Below are 16,670 nucleotides of genomic sequence, written 5' to 3'. Positions count from 1 at the left end.
TCGATCTGTCAACAATTGGTTCCCTACACAGTCGAGATCGATTTCCCCGTGCAACAACTCAACCCCGACCTGATCGATCCCACCGCAGCACCTCCACGTCTGCAGCCTCTATCGAGGTCAGCACTGCAGGCTGCCTTGCCGCCCGCCGCTTTTGCCGCCCCTCTTGACACCCTCACCAGGGGCTGCTCTTCCAATTCTGTGCAGGCTGCTGCCGGCCGTCCCTGTCTGGAGCCGCAGCTCTCTAACGGCTCCTCTCCTGGCCGCTAGCGCCCCCGGCTCTCCCCCATGGCTCGGTGCCTTGTCTGACCCTCATCTGCAGCCGGTTCGTTGGCTGCTGCTGCCTCTGCTCCCACTTTGGTTCAGTACGGTTACTTCCTTCTCGCTTTACAATATCTTTGTTGGACTCTCTCATTGTCTTTTCTTCCCCAAGCCAGTTTGTTATAGCTTCAGGCCTGTTCTGATGCTACTTGGGCTAGCGATCCTTCGGACCGCTGGTCCCTTTCTGCTTACTGTGATTTTCTTGGTGGTTCTCTCATTGCCTGGAAGATGAAGAAACATCCAACTATTTCCTGCTTGAGTGCAGAGGCTGAGCTACGAGCTATGGCTCTTTTGACAATAGAGGTGACTTGGCTACGATGGATGTTTGAGGATTTTTGGTATTTCTGTCATCACATCCACTCCCTTCTTCTCTGACAATACATGCGCTATGAGTATTGTGCGAGACCCCGTGAAGCATGAGCTCACCAAGCATATTGGTGTCGATGCTCTCTTTGTGCGCTCCCATGCGCAGGATCAGGTGATTGCTCTTCAGTATGTGCCTTCAGAGTTACAGTTGGTGGATTTCTTCATGGAGGCCCATATTATAGCACATTCTGGCTTGTACCTCTCCAAACTCAGTGTTGTTAATCCACCATGAGTCTGAGGGGTTGGGGGTTGTTTTTGGTGGTTGTTAGAGTTGTATATATTAGCCGTGCAGTATCCCAATTCTACAAGGGGTTTTCAGCATATTTACCACACCAGTACATATATATATTTCGGCCTATGGCCTCATGGAAATACAAGTTGCATATTTCCTCAGTCACAACCATAAGATGAATGTCAAATAAAAGGCAAACTATCAGATTTACAACCCATTTGGAGGGTTCTATATTCTTGATTAAACGTACATTTGGTTTGCTGAAGTCATCTTCATAGCTCCACCGGGCTTCTTCTTAGACCCGAGCTACTGAAATTACTATCACTCCTCACATTCAGACAATCATCAGAACAGCGAGGAAATTGGGGGAATTTTACTTAGGGTTTTGACACCAACAGAGGTGCGAGATAGAGCCAGTCGGGTCATGGCGGCTAGGGTTTAACCCTTTACAAAACGAGATAGCTCCACTACCTACAAATCCTTGGCTTTATAGCCATTACAGCAGCTGTAAAGTAAAACAGAAAGGAAGGGAGCAGGTGAAGTTGTCGGATGGTAACAGCGACAAGAAGAGAGCTGGTCGCCATCCGATCGAATTTTATCGTCGAATCTGAGCTCACTCTGGTGCGAAGCGGTAAGTGAGGTCTTGGACCGTTGGATGCAGATTGGGTGGATGAATTTGAACTTTAGGCGAAGCGGTAAGTTATGTGTTAACTGAAGAATCGTTCTGGTATTGATTTCTCCAGTTAGGACCTGACACTTCTGTCCTCCTATTGGCACACCTGCTAGCATAAAAAGAAACAAAATAGTACCTCCTTTACCTGCTATGACAGTGTGGCACCCCCGAAGAGGAGCTTTGGCAGTGTGATTTGGTGCTCCTGCTCTCCTGCCCCAGCAGCCAGTGGATAGAACTTGAGAAACTCCAAGCTATTCCTTCCATCTCACCGGAAAAGCTCCCAAGGAAAAAAACTCATCTCCATCCCATTCTCGATTTCATCCAGAAAATGTCGAACCCGTTTACTCTTACAAATTTTGAACTCCATATCCGTACAAAGGCTGTACCTTTTTATGCCACTGCAAAATGATTTTGAACCCTTGTATACCTCTTGTCCATTAGACAGACCATTAGAGCTGTAAAAAGACAATTTTGCTCTTGGCCACTTAGACATTGCAAGTATCTCTCTGTTAGTTCTTCGTCATTCCTTCTCTGATTCTCTGCCTAGGGTTCTTATAGCAGATTGCCCCAAACATAAAATCATCTCTCCTTATCCTTGACGCACCTTAGATTTTCTCCACTTTTCCTTTTAAGATACGCAGATCAATAACACAATGAACCAATATAATATAGAAGTAAAAGAGAAAAATCTTTGCCTGACAGACACCCTCATCACGTAGGCTCCAGAACTGCAACGCCTATGGCCACACTCCTTCCCGGAACTCTCGTTTGCTGCTCCCCACCATCCCCACCCCACCCCCTCACCGGCTCTTCTGCATGAAGGCTGCTGTTGTGCACCCTGCTCGGGACCATGCAAAGGGCCAAACCTCCGCATGGTGGCATGTGGAGTCGAATGCTGGACCTGGTTGCTCTTCAATACACGCCTTCCGAGTCAAAGTTGGCTGATTTCTTCATGAAGGCCCAGACTACAACGTATCACAGCTTTTATGCTGGCCCATGGCCTCATGGGAATACAAGTTGCATATTCCTAACAAGTTTCAATCTGATATTTTTTCATGCATCATTGTCGATTTTGTTCATTAACCATCATATGGCGGTGATTGCAGCGTTGTTATGTTCCTCTCTGACATGTCAGGAAGAAGCCCGTTATACAAGAAGTACGCCTGAATAAACATGAACTACCACCCACATCTTTTATTCACAGTTGCTTTTGTGGTTAATTTATTGACACACTGTTGCTCGTGTTGTAGGGCGTATGTGTTTTTCAGTTCTCCCATACAGAAAGACTTAGTTGCTCAAATAAAAAGGGATTCAAGTATATTACCTCGTATTGGTGCACTTAGTGAGGTTACCTTAGCTTTTTCGTTCATTTCTATTTTATACTTGAGTATTGTTAAAATGAAAAAGTGTTCTGTTGGCTATTCACTATTTGTTCTCCATGTCATTTCCAGATGAATTTGGAGTACTTCCCTATTGATTCCCAGGTATCCTAGTTCTTTGAAAGATTATTTGTTCAGATACAGTATGTTGCTTGATACATGTTCCGTAATTGTTATTTTTGACACATATTTCCCTATAAATATTATTTCACACATGATTTAACAGCAGATGGTAATTTGACTTGACGCCTCACGTTTGCTCAGTCATGAGATTCTCACAAATAAAAGGGGGAAGATATTGCTGTTTAGATTACAGTGAAATTCAATTAGCAGTATAGGATTCTTCGTGCCTTTTCCTTTTGATTTTTTGGTCCTGCTTTGTCATTTTATAGAGCATGTAACTGATGCTCCATTGTGAAAAGATCCATAAGCATATCTGTAGACGGGTTTATGTGTTTTCTGTTATTTGTCCTAGCAATAGATGTTGCTACGATTAGGTTATCACTCGTCAGTTTTGATATTTTGAATTAAATTGGAGATGCTCCGATAGAATCACTAGCATCAAACCACAGAATCTAGTGGTCGTACTTGATTCTACCAACGATAAACTTTCTATAGTTTTCCATGTACTTAGAAATGATACAATTTAATGTGTACTCTAAAAGCCATGATTTGAAAACTATAATCCAATGAAATCGTTGTTTATGCAAATTCATGAATAAGTTTAGACTTAATCTAAATAGATGGAAGGTGATTTTGAACATAAAAAGACATGCATTAATTATTTATATTTTAAAAACTAGGATCATAGCAAATTACATAAGTAATCTTAATTTTTTGCTAGAATTGTAAGTGTTGCCGCCAGGTATTGGAGGCAGCACTGTAACCGCAAGCCTAAACATGCAGCGCAGTTCGTAACCACAATACCAACAGTTGGGCCTTAGGTAGGCACATGGCTAATCCTTGGCAGCCAATAAGTCCAAGTTTAACCCTAGGGAAATATATCTCTATTAGGAAGTTATCTTTACTTTCCACACTGTTAAGATTTGGTTTGCTTTCCAAGTTATGTGATCTCTCTAATCTATATAAAAAAAGTAAAAAAAAGGTACGATGCTTTTGTCGGGTACGCATCTCCCTCGTTGCCCGCTGACTCTTGATGGTGTTCCCTACATTGATGCCGTCTTGCACATGCGCCGTCTCTCGGTGCTTGGTGCTCGTCTGCCTGTGATGTCGTCACCTCCGGCGTCTTCCGCATGCTGTGTTGTACCCTCTCTAGTGACTTTTCTCATGACTTCCGCCGGTGGTGATGGTCGCTAATGTTAGGAAAGAGCAACTAGTATTTCCTGAGGGCCAAAGGCCATTACATATACATGTGAGTCAAAGTGCAGGAAACCCCTTATAGAACGGGGATATACCGGAAAGGGACTATACACATCTAACACCCCCCCTCAAACTCATGGTGGATCAACAACACTGAGTTTGGAGAGGAAAAAGGTATGCTGCGCTCGAGTCTGTGCCTTCGTGAAGAAGTCAGCCAACTGTAACTCTGAGGGCACATAGTGAAGAGCAAGAATCTGATCCTGCACAGCAGCACGCACAAAGTGGGCATCCACACCGATGTGCTTGGTGAGCTCATGCTTCACCCGGTCACGCGCAATACTGATAGCACCAGTACTGTCTGACAGTAAGGGAGTCGAGGTAGGAGCCGACACACCAAAATCCGCAAGTAACCATCGCAACCAGATCACCTCGGCCGTCAACATAGCCATGGCTCGCAACGCAGCCTCTGTACTCGAGCGAGAAACTGCAGTCTGTTTCTTTGTCTTCCAGGCAATCAGAGAGCCACCAAGAAAAACACAGTAAGCAGACAGCGAACGTCGATCAGAGAGATCACTAGCCCAGGTAGCATCAGAGTAAGCCTGGAGCTCAAGAGAACTGGAGCGAGGAAAGAAAAGGCGCTGAGAGATCGTGCCACGAAGATATCGTAGAACACGGAGGAGGTGACTATAGTGGACAGAGGTGGGGGCTGAAACAATCTGACTCAGGATGTGAACGGGATAGGAGATGTCAGGACGCGTAACAGCAAGATAGACAAGGCTACCGACGAGGTGACGATAGCGAGTGGGATTAGGGAGAGGGTCACCATCAGAGGCACGAAGCTGAACGTTGAGCTCCATAGGAGTCACAACAGTGCGGTCATCACTGAGAGCAGCTCGAGCAAGAAGATCCTGAATGTATTTCTCTTGAGAGATGTAGAAGCCATCAGAGGTGGAGGAGATCTCAATCCCAAGAAAATAGCGAAGAGGACCGAGGTCAGTCATAAGGAACTGCTCGTGAAGGCGGGCCTTAACAAAGGCGATGTAATCAGTGTCGTCACCAGTGATGATCATGTCATCAACATAGAGAAGGAGAAGAGTCCGACCACGAGGAGACGTGTGAACAAACAGCGCGGGATCATGGTCACTGGGCAAGAAACCAGCCGCGGTCACCACAGATGCGAAGCGCTCAAACCAGGCGCGAGGGGCCTGTTTGAGACCATATAGAGAGCGGCGAAGTCTACAGACCAGTCCATCAGGAGCATAGTACCCCTGTGGTGGCTGCATATAAACCTCCTCACGCAACTCGCCATTGAGAAAAGCGTTCTGAACATCAAGTTGAGAGATAGACCACTGACGAACAGAAGCCACAGCAAGAAGAGTGCGGACAGTGGTCATGTGGGCCACAGGAGCGAAAGTCTCATCATAATCGCGCCCCTGCTCCTGCTGAAAGCCACGGGCCACAAGACGAGCTTTGTAGCGCTCAAGAGAACCATCGAAGCGAGTCTTAAGCTTGTAGACCCACTTGCAGGTGATGGGACGGACACCAGAAGGGAGGGGAACGAGATCCCATGTGCCAGAGCGCTCAAGGGCAGCAAGCTCCTCGGCCATCGCAAGCTGCCATTCAGGCTGAGTCATGGCAGTGCGATAGGAAGTGGGCTCAGTCAAAACAGAGAGACCGTGCCGATCAGGGGAGTAGCGATCAGGCGGAGGGCGAGGCCGAGCACGGAGGTTGTGAACCGGGGGAGGCGTGAGAGGTGCAGCAGAGGTGGAAGGCTCGTCAGAGGAGACATCCTCAGGACGAGGGCGACGAGTATAGTGGAGGGGAAACGGGGAGAGAGGACGACGGACTGGAGATGAGGGTGGAGAGGTGGAGTAGGAGGAGGGAGAAGACGGGGTCGGTGGTGAATGAGAAGGAATGAGAGGTGCAGGAGGAAGAGGTGACACAGGAGGCACGTAGCGGGGCGTATCGGGAATGAGGAAGGAAAGGTCGTTGACAGAGAAACTCGAGGAAGAAGAACGTGGGTAGTAAGAACGAGACTCGTCAAAAGTCACATCACGCGAGATGCGTAAGCGACGACCCACTGGATCCCAACATCGATAGCCCTTGTGCTCATCACTATAGCCAAGGAAAACACACTCAACCGACTGAGCAGTCAGTTTGGTGCGTTCTCGGGGGGCAAGAAGAACATAGCACACACATCCAAACATACGAAGAGCTGAGTAGTCAGGAGAGCGACCAGTGAGACACTCCATAGGAATGCCACCCTGAAGAGCAGTCGATGACTGAGTGTTGATGAGATAGGTGGATGCGGAAACGGCCTCAGCCCAAAAATGGGGTGGAAGGGAAGCAGCAATCATGAGCGCACGAGCCGTTTCAAGCAAATGACGATGCTTGCGTTCGGCAACGCCATTCTGAGCATGAGCCCCAGGACATGAGAACTGGGCAAGAGTACCCTGTTCCGCTAGAAAACCATGCAACAGCTGAGAGATATACTCCCCAGCAGAGTCAGCACGAAAAGTACGAATGGGCGTGGCAAACTGAGTGTGAACCATGGCAGCAAAACGTTTGTATATAGAGAGAACCTCGCTACGAGATTTCATGAAGTAGAGCCAAGTGTAACGAGAGAAATCATCAATAAACAAAACATAGTAGCGATGACCACCTTTCGAATCAAAGGGAGCAGGACCCCAGACATCAGAATGAACTAAGTCAAACGGATGCTGAGATACTGACTCACTAGTGGGATAAGGTAACTGAGTCTGTTTGCCAAGTCTGCAACCATTACAATGTAAGGAGACATCTCCAGATACAGACCCTAAGAGGCCCTGACGAACTAAAGAAGACAAGCGAGAGCCACAGATGTGACCAAGGCGATGATGCCACTGCTGGAAGGACGCAGACGAAGAGGCAGCAAGAGCATGGGAGCTGGCAGAAGTGGTGGCAGCGGAAGGAACACAAAGCCAGTCAACCTCCCAAAGGCCCTCTGACTCACGGCGCCGAGGGCCAGCACCAACCAAAGTCTTGGTGCGACGATCCTGAATGGAGCAAGAGTCGGTATCAAGAATGACACGACAACCAAAATCAGTAAGTTGGGCAGCAGAAAACAGATTCATGGTAAGACGAGGAACATGTGAAACACTCGGAACAGAAAAGGACGGAGTGGAAAGAATACCACGACTAGCAACGGGAAGAGATGTGCCATCGGCAGTAAAAACATTAACAGGCGAATCAAGAGGTCGGAGGGAAGACAACGCGGAAGAATCAGAAGACATATGAAAAGAGGCTCCAGAGTCCAGAACCCACGAAGATGTACCTGACTGTGTAGATGCCTGTGACGGTGAGGAGGAGGATGCAGTCACAGCAGCAGCAGAACCAGTCGACGAGGAGCCTGAGGAAGCAAGAAGACGCTTGAGGCGAACAATGTCCTGGTCAGTGAGTGACGGAGCCGAGGAAGCCACAGGGGGCCCGCTGGAGGAGGCGCGCCTCTGGTCTCGCTTCTTCTGGCGGCAATCAGACTCTGGGTGACCTGGCCGGGAACAGTAACCACAGATTGTGTCACGGCGCGACGTGCCCTTCTCAGCATAAGGAGGACGGCTCACCCCCCCTGGAGGAGTAGGCAGGAGCGGCGGAGCAGTGAGACGAGCAGACGACACAGGAGCCCGGGCAGCCATACTGACGGAACCAAAAGCAACCCAGCAGAGCGAAGGCGTGTCTCCTCAGCCCGAAGCTCGGCAAGCACCTCCGATATAGGAACACGACCACGAGCAAGCAAGTGAGCACGTCTGGGCTCAAACTCAGAGCGGAGACGAGATGAGAACTCATGGACCCGCTGGAACTCCAGATCTGACCGAGTAGTCTGACAGCAACGACAGGTGCCACAGACAACCGTCCGAAGGGAGTCAAGCTGACGCCAGATGGCAGAGCACTGCGAATAGAACTCATCAACAGAGGAATCACCTTGTTGGAGTGCGTGCTCCTGACGCACCACAGATAGGTAGAGAGCATCACCAGAGGGCTGATAGCGCTGACAGAGATAAGCCCACATCGCTGCAACGGTGCCAAGTCCCATGAACTCCGAAGCAAACTGAGGGAGGACACTCGCAGTGAGGACAGCAGCAGCTCGGGCATCATCATTGCACCACTGAGTGTAAGCAGACAGATCATCCCGGTAGACAGAGAGAGCATCAGAGTATGCGGATACCTGCCGATCATAGGCATCAACTGCAGCATCATCAAGAACCTTGGCGGCATCGCGATCAGCCTGAGAAGCATCAGGAGCAAGGACCGGCGGTACCGGCGGAACAGGAGCCACCGGAGCAACAGGGCAGGGCGGACAAGGTACCTCGCCAGAGAGAACACCCCACAGGAGGAGCCCGCGCATATGAATATGCATGAAGCCCACAAACTCAACATAATTGGTGCCATCGAAGATCACCGAGCACCGAGGAACAGCTACATAGCCAGACGAAGACATGCTGATTGTCTCTCTCTCTCTTTTTTTTTTGGAGTCAACGCAAACCCGAACGGGATCTGGATCGAGCGGACGCTCACACACGAGCGGCTCGAGAGCGAGCAGAAATCGGGCGGACGAGCGGCCGGGGCGGGAGGGGCCGCGACCAAAACCGGATCAAGGGGAGCCGCAGTCCGGCTGCAGCAGGAGATCCAGCCGCGGCGGGGGCTGGAACAGCTCGATCCAGCCGCGCCCGGACAGACCCTGGCGACCCGGCCACGAGCAGAGGAGCACCAGCGGCGGCTGGAACAGCCGGACTACGGGCACTGCCCGAGGGGATGAGAAGCGCGCGACCAAGAGGGAATCGAGCAGAGGAGGCGCATCCGAGGCAGGCCCGAGCAGAGGAGGCGCTCCCGAGGCGGGATCGAGCAGAAGCTTGCCTTGGCGCGGGCTAAGATGCGCTAGTCGGGGGAGACAAGGCCGAACGGGACAGCCGGGGCGGCGGTTCCGGACAGGATGAGATCGACGGTGGTGGCGAGATTCTAGCAGAGGAGCACAGAGTTGCAGCGTGCGGGGGAGCGAGGGGAACCTAAGCATCTGATACCATGTTAGGAAAGAGCAACTAGTATTTCCTGAGGGCCAAAGGCCATTACATATACATGTGAGTCAAAGTGCAGGAAACCCCTTATAGAACGGGGATATACCGGAAAGGGACTATACACATCTAACAGCTAACACTGACTTCTACAGATGGTCGCTCTTCCGCGACTTCTCGCATGGCCTCTCACATGGCCGTAGTGGTCGCTCTTCAGCCACTCCTCTTGTGACCTCCGCCCATGGTGATTCTACACCGACTCGTCTGGTGACTTTCACTGGCCATGCCGGTGCATCTGGCTCCTTTGACTATGCTTTGCACACACATCTTCCCTTGGCGCTTGGTGCTTGCCTGCATGCGGCCTCGTCTCCCCCATTGGCCTCTACAGACGATACTGGTCATGGTACACTGCCTCCCCTAGCGGCATCCACAGGCGGTGGTGGCCGCTCCTCTTTAGGTGTTACTACATTGACTACTTCAGCCGTGTCCTTCACCGAGCAGGAGATTGTGCGACTCAGCGTTCTTCCTTGCTGGGCGCACCTACGTCGACCTCTTCAATTGACTGAGTAGGAGATTAAGCACTTTGGCCTGCTAGCTGCATCCTCTAGTTCTCCACTGAAAGATTCTGTTGCTTCTGCTACCGCCTCTTCTGGCATTTTGAGACCACCTTCTACACAAGCAGGTATATCTCCGTGGATTCTTGATGCTGGAGCATCTTTTCATATTACTCATGATTCGTCCACTCTGTCTTCTTTTTGACCTCTCAATTGTTCTGTTCATATTCTTACTATTGATGGTAACTCCCCTCGGTTAATGTCCGAGGCATACTTAGCACTTCATCTTTTCATGGATGTTGCTCATGTTCCTCGACTTACCATGCAACTCATGTTCTGTTCTGAACCATCACATTGGTGCTCTCCTTGGTGCTAGCCGCCGGCGCCGTGACTCCGAGGGTCTCTCGGAGCTTGACTAGCTTCACGTTCCCACCGGTGCCAGTACCTCCAGTTTCTCCACCTCTGTTGCCTTGTCTACTAGCTCTTTTTAGTAGTGGTATCATCGCCTTGGTCACTTGTGCGGCCAGGGGCGGAGCCAGGATTTGACCATAGGGGGGCCAAGAGACGACGCTCGCTATAATGCTACATGTTTATATTTTGTCTTGCACATATAAGCACACCAATATATATGTGTTTTGGCAATTATTGATTTAAATTTAGCTATCTACAAGAAGAGTAGGATTTAGCAATCTCATCATAGTTGAATCCAAATTTTCAATGCCGTGGTTAAGGATTATATTGAAACAAGTGGTTTAGTAAGAAATTTATTCTATCCTTCTCTTCATTTTTTCAGTAGGAAAGTATAGCTAATATAAAAATATATAAGATATGTTTTTCTCATCTGCTCACAGTTACTAAGGCATGAACACATCAAAAGAAGTAGATTACCAGAATAGAATATACCTTGAAAAATAGGTTGGTGGCAAGTTCACTGGATTATGAACGTGATTGCCCTAGTTGATCAACAATGTGAGTGCCCAAGTTGATCAGCAGCGTGAGTGCTTGATTAGCCACCAACCACAATCAGCAGCGGCTGTCCAAGCATCTCTGTGAGCCCTAGTTGAAACGAGTAGCAAAGGAATCACCGACTTCTTTGATCTAGATCTAGGAGAAATGAAGGCTGGAGGTAGGAGGACGGCCGTCTGAATCTTTTAGGGTAAGATGGAAGCGGCAAGGTTTTTTGCATCACTATAATCATGGAGATGACGATTAACGCCAAAAGCTGGGAGCGAATGAGGCCTTGGCTGGGCATTCCTATGGGCTTTCTTTATTTTGGCAGAGTTTACGCATCACTCAGGGAGCCTAAAACAACACATGAGTCAGGTGGCCATCACATAATTGCCATCGCTAATACGGAGTACTTATCGTTGTCAACAAGATCAATTGAGAGGGGGGGGGGGAGACCCCTGCTCGCCCCCCTTGTCTACCCCAATGTGTGGCTCTCGTTTCTCATCCTTAGTTTGACGTGGTCTTCTTGAATCCGTCTCCGGTGGTGTGTTTTTATACTGTTAAGGTTGTCAGCTTGCTAAACAGGTCCGGTTGCCTTATCCTCATAGGTCGAGCTTGCTTTGCCTTGAAAGGAGGTCATCACTACTATCTTATCTTTATAGATGATTTCTCTCAACACACATGGATATATTTTATGTCTTCTCGTAGTGAGGTCTTATCTATCTATAAGCCATTTGCTGCCATGGTTCACACTCAGTTCTCTACGCCTATTCATGTGTTCTGTGTTTGTCGGATTACGGGTTCCACAAACCCTTGAAAGGTTCAAACTCTGGGGTGCGTGCGGAGATCTCAACCTACCCAGCCTGCCTACTCGCGATACTCCTAAGCCTAGCGCGACGGGCTCGAAGAGACAAAGAGACACAACAGTTTATCCTGGTTCGGGCCACCTTGCGGTGTAATACCCTACTCCAGCGTTTTGGTGGATTGCCTCGAGGGGCTAAGGATGAACTAGTACAGTGGATGAACAAGCCTCAGGAGGTGAGGTGTTCTTGAGCTCAAGAGAGCTGGTGAGGTGGTCAGGTGAGGGTGGATCCGATGCCATTTGCTCTCAACTCGATCCCCCTCTATGGTGGCGGCTAAGTCCTATTTATAGGGACCTTGGTCCTCTTCCCAAATGTTGGCGGGAAGGGATCCCACAATGGCCGGATTTGAGAGGGGACAAGCAGTACAACTTATCCTGACTAAAGTGGTCTTTGCCTGCGAAAAGCCCCTGGTCGTGACGCCGTGGTGGGCTCGGTGATGACCTCCGTCCTGCCGTCCTGGTGGTCTTGGTCTTGTTGCACCAGAGTGGAAACCTTTGGCTGATTCCTCGGGACTCCGCGGCCGCGGCTTGCCTCCCTTGCACCGAAGAGGAAACTGGCGCTCTGCGCCCGCCGGCGCCCGCCTGGCCTTGGTCGTCATGGCTCACGTCAGCTGAGCCTCGTGAGGTGCACCTTGCATAGAACTCTCCGCCCCTCGGGAGCCAGCCTGCAGAGGCCGATGCCTTCGGGGGTCTTGGTGTCGCCCGCCTCGCGAGGCTTGGCCCCTCACGAGGGTCTTGAGTCGTTGATGCTAAAGCTGGGCCGTACCAGGCCGTTGATGGAGCCACGTGGTGGGCCGCAGGCAGGCAAGTTTGGATACCCCCATATCCAGAACGCCGACAGTAGCCCCCGGGCCCAAGGCGCGCTTGAACTTGGCTTCCAGGCGAAGCCAAAGGGCAAGTGCGGAGCGCCGCGGGCCCTAACCGCCTGCGGCCTTGATGACGCGTGGCGATTGATGGGACGTGGGCGTCTCCACTTCCCCACGCCGCCTTGATATCCGCCAGGCCTAGTGGTCGCCCGTTGCCAGAGCAGCTCGCCCTCGCAAGTTGTCGCGCTTGGCCTTCGTTTCTTCGCCCAATCTTGTAGCTCCGTGCGCAGATCCGGCGTCGGCGCCTCGCCCCCTTTTCCAGCTTCTGCCATGCCCCCGCAGCAGAGGAGGAAGAAGGGGAAGCCGCGTGCCCCGGCCGGGCCCCCGCCGGCCTTGGAGCCAGCTCTTGAGCGGTCGACGGTGATCAATCAGGAGGGGCTGGACAAGGTCCGCCATGCCCTTGCAGTTCATTCCAACGAGTGGAAGGCAACGGCCGTCCGTCCTGCGTCTTGGCTTGTGGGTGAGATGAGCGCCACTGAGATCCCCATCTATCTCCACGCTATCCTCGCGGGTCTGATTCCCCCCTTCTCTCCCTTCTTCAATGCCGTAATTTCGCATTACCAGATCTACCTACTGCATCTGGATCCCCGCTCCGTCATCCTCCTCGCGGTCTTCGCCTTCCTTTGCGAGGCCATGGTCGGCATTACTCCTTCCATTGCCCTGTTTCGCCATTTCTTCTCGCTCTGGCTGGTTGATGCTCGCCAATGCTCAGGATGCGCGACCTTCGAAGCTGTGGCCGCAACCGCCGGCTCGGGGACCGACTTCGAGCTTTCGCCCGCTGCGAAGGGGTTCCGGAAGTAGTGTCTGCTTATGGACGCCGACACGTGCAGCCCCCTGCTCCTGACTCCTCGGGCGTCGGCCACGCCCAGCTCCGGTTGGGGGCACGTGAAGCTCTCCGACCAGCGCCTTGTGTCTGGAAGAGGTTGGCGAGGCTGCAGGGGCTGGAGGTGACGACGCCGATGGTGGTGAAGGAATTCGTCAGGCAACGCGTCGCCCCCCTCCAGCGCCATTTTCGCCCGATGTGGGACCTTGCTGGCGTCGAGGATCCTATGAGGTTGCAGAAGCCGTTACTGACCGCCGGAACTTTGAGCATGGTGCTTGAGCTCCTGACGGGCGAATCCGAGCCCGCCGACCTTCCAGGAGATGGCTGCCTCCTCTATCAATGCTCGAACAAGACGGTCTTCGTGGGGCAGATGCCCCTATTCGACGAGTTGGGGTTGCGCCCGGAGGGCCTTGAGGGGCCTCGTGAGAACCCCGTCTTAGTGACTCCCCTGCTGCTCGATCTTGCTGCGTGCGCCCCAAGTGTGGAAGCACGGGGGCGCCCGTCGTCAGCGGCTGCTGAGGGTCCCTCCGGAGGCCTGGCGCTGCTGGGGGCCCGGGAGATCGGGACAATCGAGACCCAGAGGGGGACTGCCGCAGGGTCAGCGCAACCCTATGCTCCGGAGGCAGAGGCTCCTGAAGCTCGGGGTGATGGCTTCGAGGTAGCTGCCGATGGCGAGGTGCCCACCGACGGCTCCGGAGCCGCCGCCCAAAAGACCCTGCCAGGCGCTCTTGCTCCAGGGGCCTTCGCCCCGGACGCCTCGCCGAACGCTCCTCCTCCCGAGGGTTGCCCGTCGGGGTCCGGTCGGCCCCGCCCGAGCATTTAATCGCTCCTGAAGAGGAAGGGATCTCCGTGCTGCCGCGACGGCACCCGTCGACCGCTGAAGCTGAGGAGATATGTGGCTGCAGATGAATAAGTACCTTCGCTCTTGATTCCTTGCGCGCCACGTTCTCTCCTGACTAGGGCCTTGCAGGGTTCTCGTGACAACGAAACCTCGGGAGGCTAGCGCCCCCAAGGACTCTGGCTTGACCCCAGCACACAGCCCCCGGTGCCTGACACTGGAACACGAGCACGGCTCTATGCTCCAAGGTCTGCGCGTCAAAGCTAACCGTGCCTTGGGCTCTATCTGCGACGAGAGCGCTCCTCACCCGCACGAGAGTGACCACGCCAGCCATCTTAACTTCCTTCATTGATGTTGTGACCCGTCTGGAAGATCAGGCTTCGAAGGCTCGCCAGCTTTTTGAGGGGAGGAGCCGGGGCCTCCGTGCGTGCGCTCTCGCGCGTCTTCAACAATCTCCTGAACCGCGATTCCCATTTTGACTTCAACGCCGTGCTAGCCCCCGTGCCTGCGGCTACCCGGACAAGCTCGCCAGGTGGGTGGACGACCATGTGAGAACACCTTGGTGGAGGAGCTGGCTTCTGAGGATGACACGACCGTGCTCATGGCCGGAGCGAATGGCACAGGTAGTGGTGATGAGGAGGATAGTTGCCACGGCTCGGGCATCGCGGATGAAGACGACGAAGATGGCGTGCTCGGCTAGACCTGTACTCCTGTTTGCTTTAACCTGTATGACCAAACTTGGGAGTTCCCTTGTGAGAGCATTTTGAAAGGGGGGGGGGGCCTTGTGATGTACATAATTGTGAAATGCCTTGAAATGATGCCACAGAGCGACCCCTTAGGTCCGCAGCCTTAGGCGGGATGGTGGTTGTGACTTATCTTTGACTCCGCGAGTCTCGAGCGAGCCCTGACGCTGCAGAAACATTTGTCCTCCCGAGGCATTCCTGCTGAGGACTCGTGAGGGTCTGGCTCTTGCGAGGAGCCTGTTGACCTGTCCTGGAGTGCTTCGCGAGGATCCAACTGCCGGATCGCGGCGAGGTGGGCGCGCGTGGCGGCCGCACCCTTGAGCCCCCCCGGGGGGGGGGGAGCGATCAATCCTGACGCGCACACCACATCCAGCCCCCGCTTGTGAGGCGCTCGAGGGCAGGGCAGCAGTCATGAGCTCCAGAAAAACACAAGAACAGAAAGCAAGAAAGCAACGCAAGACACGAAAAACTCCCCCCATTTTTATAAACGCACGAGAACCAAGTTTACTCCAAAAAGCCGATGAACGAGTACAAAAAGGAGGCGAAAGCAAATGGCCGTGTCCGGCGCCTAGCTAGTCTTCAAGTCTTCTCACCAGCGCGGAGCTAAGTGCTTCCACTGGCTGGGCATAGTCATTGGGGGACAGTGTCGACGGCCAGCGTGGAGCATGGTGCTTCCACTAGGACGTGGGTGGGAGCCCCCGTGAGGCCCCAGGGCGGCGCTCAGGAGACTTCGGGGCGTGCACAACCTTACTCATTGTTACGTGAGTGTCACGAGCGGATACCTTCACAGGCCGGAGCCTTGCTTCATGTCGCCCGACAAGGACCCCGCCCTGCGCCGCCCCCGACAACCGTTGGGGAGACCGGAAACCAAGACGAGACCAAGGGGCAAGGGGGACGCTGGCGGCGTCCTCGGCGACTGTAGGCCCCCCGCCAGGGGAAGGGCTCGCTGGCGCCTTCCCCGGCGGGGAACCTACCTCCAAGCAGGGTCCTGCTTTGCGCAGCGCGGGGAAGACCCTGCCGTTGGGCTCCCCCCCGCGCTGCTCCCAACGCCCTTCGCGCTCCTGTAGCGGATATGTCGTCCTGAGAGTCCTGATGGTAGCTGCGCCCAGGTTCACCTGCGATCCATGGTCAACGTAAGCGTGCCCTGTGGCGTTAGCTGTACCCAGAGGTTGTTGCTGTTGGAGACGTTGGCGGGGCTCGGCGGCGGCTCGTAAGGGGTCTCGGCTCCATGTATATCCAGCGCCCAGCCAGGTGTGGGGGATCGGCTGGGGCCCTCTCCCTGTGCGTGCCTCAGGTCCATCGCGACGGGGACGTAGGCTTCTGGGCTGACCGCGCCAGAATCGCTGCCCGTCCGCCTCACGTTCCCGCCTTCTTCGGTCGCTCTCTGGTCCTGTCGATGCCGGCCCCTGGGGATGTTGCTCGGAGCGGCCCCACACTGAGGTGGCATGTTCGGAGGAGTGCGGGCTGCACTGTGAGACTGGCCGGCGCCGAGAGGCTCTTCAGGGGCCCTGGGAGGGGGCGCGCGGTTGTGGCGGGGACGGGCGCGTGCCCCTACCACAGCCTGTGACGTGGGCAGGGTGCAGAATGGTGCTGTTCCCCTGCACGCCGCGTCCAGCAGCTCGGCAACCCGCTTCAGCAGGGTGTCGCGGCCGCTTTCCAGCAGCCTGCACCTCAAGAGGTCCCGAGCCACGATAACCGCAGCC

The 16,670-nt window shown here is 53.3% G+C and overlaps 1 protein-coding gene across 4 annotated transcripts in view; it reads left to right on the top strand.

Moving 5' to 3' along the window:
* The window catches only part of LOC119322140 (probable protein transport Sec1a), an 89,505-nt gene that overhangs the window by 22,124 nt on the left and 50,711 nt on the right, over nucleotides 1-16,670 (top strand). For all 4 annotated transcript variants that reach the window (XM_037595638.1, XM_037595636.1, XM_037595635.1 and 1 more), the window contains exons 5-7: nucleotides 2,696-2,746; nucleotides 2,840-2,936; nucleotides 3,041-3,073. In XM_037595638.1, the coding sequence (XP_037451535.1) occupies nucleotides 2,696-2,746; nucleotides 2,840-2,936; nucleotides 3,041-3,073 (181 nt within the window). The remainder of the gene's footprint in view (nucleotides 1-2,695; nucleotides 2,747-2,839; nucleotides 2,937-3,040; nucleotides 3,074-16,670) is intronic.

The sequence above is a fragment of the Triticum dicoccoides genome, chromosome 6B, assembly GCF_002162155.2.
Source record: "Triticum dicoccoides isolate Atlit2015 ecotype Zavitan chromosome 6B, WEW_v2.0, whole genome shotgun sequence".
In the NCBI taxonomy this organism is placed as follows: domain Eukaryota; kingdom Viridiplantae; phylum Streptophyta; class Magnoliopsida; order Poales; family Poaceae; genus Triticum; species Triticum dicoccoides.
This window is presented reverse-complemented; position numbering and strand designations above follow the sequence as displayed.